The sequence below is a fragment of the Arachis duranensis genome, chromosome 3 (assembly GCF_000817695.3).
Source record: "Arachis duranensis cultivar V14167 chromosome 3, aradu.V14167.gnm2.J7QH, whole genome shotgun sequence".
NCBI classification, from domain to species: Eukaryota; Viridiplantae; Streptophyta; class Magnoliopsida; order Fabales; family Fabaceae; genus Arachis; species Arachis duranensis.
The window spans coordinates 19,461,392-19,466,117 of NC_029774.3; the positions used below are offsets into that span (position 1 = coordinate 19,461,392).

General features: G+C 25.9%; 1 protein-coding gene across 1 annotated transcript; it reads right to left on the bottom strand.

Annotated features, from left to right (window-relative positions):
* Positions 1 to 841: 841 nt before the first annotated feature.
* On the bottom strand, positions 842 to 1,991 carry LOC107477867 (uncharacterized). The gene is made up of 2 exons (XM_016097944.3): positions 1,650 to 1,991; positions 842 to 1,564 (listed from the first exon to the last, which is right to left on the bottom strand). Exons 1-2 carry the CDS (start codon positions 1,854 to 1,856, stop codon positions 1,130 to 1,132), a joined length of 642 nt encoding a protein of 213 aa, XP_015953430.1. The 5' UTR covers positions 1,857 to 1,991; the 3' UTR covers positions 842 to 1,129.
* Positions 1,992 to 4,726: the final 2,735 nt, after the last annotated feature.

The following is a 4,726-nucleotide window of genomic DNA, read 5'->3' on the forward strand; positions in this document are numbered from 1 at the left end:
AGGTAAACGCAATGTGCAAGATATGATTATTACACATACATCACACCCAACTTGTTAGTAGTTTCAATTCTCATTGGTTTCTAACTTTGTATGTGTTGGTTCGACAAGGAATAAAGACTCTCTGTTCGGATTGTGTTTTTATTTAATTTTTTTAACACATAAATAATTAAATATACAACAGATACAGAAATTTATTTGATTATTAAATTACTCTTTCCAAAAACTTAAACATAAAAAGAGGCACATATCTTTATTACGTTCCTTCAACAAAAATTTCTTTTGAGTTTGTTTAAATATTTGCATAGGCTTTCTTCTATCTTTGTATTTAGTTTATGTGATTTTTTTTTCTTCTAAAGAATAAATGATGGAATAATTCTAAATTTTTTAATCATAAAAACTTTGATACTATGTTATAAAACCACTTTTTAAAATAAATAATATAAATAAATAGTTATATCTTTAACAATTATTTCTTTAAAATAAAAACAGAAAATATCTGATTTTATTTTTTTATTTTTATATCTCCATATTTGTATTTTACTATTTTTAACAAAACTAAAAGATTTCTCATTACTATTGGATTCATTACCGATAACCTAGCGAATTCAATTTCAGATTTTCAGTCATACATGTACATGTTAGCTATGACCGATAATTTCGATGAGTTAAAAAAATAGTACTGTCTTGTTAAAATTGAATTTATGCAAATTTAAATAAATAAATAAAATTGTAAGTATTTGTAAATGGAAAATTTCTTCAATAAACACACTGGATTTAATGCTTGTTGGATCCTTCGATCTAGTAATGCCAAAAACATAGTGTAAGAATTAATTGCGAAAGATTTTAGTTGAAAGAACATTGACATTAATATACTCCGGTCCAGCATTCTTTACAACCAACCAAATTCCTATCGAATCGAATTCCATTAACTACATCTATCTCCTTACACATGTTAGATATCTACAATGTCAGAATTCAGAACCCTAATTAAATGAACAACTGCTGTCTGCTGCTACTTCTATGCATCCCTCTCACAAGTCAAATCAAATCCTTCCCTAAAATGTCACTACTAAAACTGTTACAAGTTAAACAAAACACTCAATTATTATGAAGAAGAAGAGTTCCCACATTAATTATGATGCTTGGAGTAGCACTTTCCGTAATTGCCCCTGTGATCTATCCCTGTTGGATATGAACATCTTTGGAGCCTCTTTTGGGAGCAATAGTAGCTTGGTGAGTTGCAAAGTGTGATGATAAGGTATAGCCACATTGATGTTAGAATAATGCCTACAAGCTTGCCCCAAATTACGGTGAATAACAGACTCATGAGAATCAAGTATATTCCATACGATTCAAACTTGGTTTGCTTTTTCACTTGTGTTGTTCTTTTTTGTTCTTGTTTTGTTTGTAAGTTCTTTGATTCTAAGGATGATGATGAAGTCGTTGCTTTTGGAGTCGAAGGACGAGTTGACAAAGGTGATTTGAGAAAAGATTTCGTTTCTAAAGCGCCAAAAGAATCAGTGATGCGATTGTAACGGTTCTTCTTCTGGCTTGCTCTTCGATTCTGTATAGTCAAAAATTATTTAGTTAATATATTGTTTAATTATATATACTAGTGAATTAATAGAGACCGAGTGGAAAAGACTTACCAATATGGTTTGGAAGACTCGAATAATGGTTTTCTTGGGAGGTTGTTGCATGATCCTCAATCCCTGAGAGAACTTGGAGGACCCTTTCGGAAATAACAATGTTTTGTTTTCCGGCTTGATGCTGCCATCTTTATCGACCATGTCATCGATGTCCAAGACGGGGCGAAAACAGAGGAACATCTTGTTCAACTTTGAGAGGTTCCTCATGATGTTGCTTCAGGTGAAGATATTTTTCTTCTTTATTGCTTTTGGTGTTCAAAGCAAAGAGTGTGTCACAAAATGAAACAGGGAACTCTGTTTTTTTTTTCCAAGTGAGAAGATTTTAGAGGCAATGATTTTTTTGGTTTTGAATTGAGAGTTAAGAAATGAAGGCAGATAGTGGACATTTATATATATAAGCTTGGCTTGGACTTGTGTATGGTTCTCTACTATACACCTGAGGTGAAAACCACTTTGGAGCTCTCTTTGTGGGACAAATTCAAGGATGTTAACTCCTCTTTGCTTTTCTTGAAAACGACGTTTATATATTGAAAAAAGAAAAAAAATGGAACCAATTAACAATGTTTAACATTTTTCTTTTTGTTTAAGTTTCTTTTTTTATATTTTTTATTTTTGATCGTACCCTATTTTATTGGTTGAAAATATATATATATACTATTCTTTTATGAAAAAAATTATTTATATCACATCAGACACTTATCTCCATACATTATTTAAATTTGTTATTTCTTCTTTTCCTTTTTTTTTTTGAGAAAAAGGAAGTAAATTGGATATCTTATTTAGTGTCAAATATAGTTTTCATATAAAAGTTCTCGTTCTTTTATATATTTGTTTGTTTCATGCAAGCTAATTTTTTATCATTTGTAAAATTTTAATGAGTTTTTAATGTATTTATTAAAAGAAATACAAAACTTTAAAAAAATTTATGATACTTTTAAAAAGTGCTCTCAGCAAAATCCTTATTTTATTACTAATTAGCAAATTAAAAAAAGATGGTGACAACTAACAATAAAATAATACATAAATGTTAAATGATATACGAATATGTGTATGAAAAACAATGATATATGAATATTATAGCATATTTACTTTTGAGAAAGAGAGGCTTTTTCTTTCACTTAAATTTTGTAATGCCATAAAGGTGTTTGTGAGAGCGAGAGACTTTATGGATCTTTATTAGTAGGTGTGGGTGGGATTGAGATTTCAGAAGGATTTTGCTTTGCAGTTTATTCAATTTTATGGTTGTGTGTACAACAATAAATAAATAAAGAAAAATTTATGGTTCTGGAAAATTTAAGTATACAATTCGGATTAAGATCTTGATAGAAAACCAGTTTATTAAGGCATGTTTTGCTGGTGGTGGACATATTTTTTTTATTTTATTTTGTATATATTTATTTATTTTAAAATTTTGTAAATAGAAAACAAAAAATCATAATTCAAATTTTTTGTTATTACTTTATTTTTCACAAAATATTAAAATAAAAATACTAAAACAAATAGAAAATATTTTCACAAATCCAAATATAATTAATTTTTAATTTCTCTTGTGTTTACCATAACAAATCAACAAAGGCTCAATATAAAAATATTTTAGTATATAATATTTTATGTGGCCATTAATTGTCAAAACAAGTATTTAATATTCTCGACAGTAAAAAATTGTAAACAAGAATAGAGTGTTCATAAATATTGTTTATAATAATCATTAATTGTGAAATATATTTTTATAATATTTTACTACTACTATACTTTTTTTTACGGATCATGCATCAATGATAATCAAATATCAGTTAAAAAATATTATCAAAAAACATATTTTTGAGAATTGTTACTGTAAAATTAAAATACTTTTAGGATAAATATATCAATCATATTTGGTATATACCAAAATTAACTATTAAAATCAATGATTAATATAAAATATATATTAAAATACAAAATATATATTAAAAACAAATTATACTATATATATTTATATATAAATATATAATAATTAATTTAGTGGTTGATATTCAGCATGCACATAGTATTTTTTAAATAAGTTTTTGATAATTTAGTAGCCGTTAAAAATAATGAGAAAGTCTAAGAGACCAATAGTTTTATAAAATCTAGCCCATACTTAACCAATAAAAGAAAAATGAAGTATTTTATACCGTTAGATATAATCTCACATTATTAAAAATACTAATGATGACTAATTAATTGCTACCAATCACAAAATTTACTGTCCCTAACACTCTTAAAAAATAATATATGAAAATTGTCATTTTCTTTTGAATAAAAGTTAAAATTACTTATTTTTCTTGCAGTATACACATACGCAATGTGTCTTGACATATTTTTAGCTACTACTTAATTTACTGTTAATTAATTTATATATATAGTATAACACTGATAAATTTATGTAATTATGTTATATATTTCAATTATAAAGTTAACTAGCACGTGATACAAATTAATTGGACAGATTCATGCTACAAGGAAAAAAACAATGGCAATCGATATATCAACCTAAAAAAAACAAAAGGATATAAGATTCAAAACGATATCGATCTTGCTCCAAACGTTATTAACCAACAAAATCCTAGTATCATTGCCATTAATTTATTATCAATCAGTCAGCCGCAAAAGAATCTTTATTTTGTCTGAATAATAATATCATGTACAAGTTCTATCAGTCCAAAACTTTGCACGAATATTGATTCAAGTTTGTGGACAAGAAAAAGAAAATTAGCGACCTTAATTAATCACAATCCAATAGAAAACGTTCACATTAGAATGGTAAGGTTGTGTATATATATATTCATGAAGCACGTAGTATTACCTGTAAGTAGTATTACAAACATAATTTTTTTTATTCTAAATAAATACTCAAATTCGTCTTAAAAAAATTTAAATTAAACATTTTAATATTGAACAAATTTTTATTATTTTAAAATATCTTTGAGAGTAATTGATTTCTTTTTAAGAAGACTAATTTATCTTATGATGATATATTTTTTTAAATTTAATTATCTTATAATAAAATTTGTTAAAAATTTATTTTTTATTCATATATTAAAAAAATTATACTA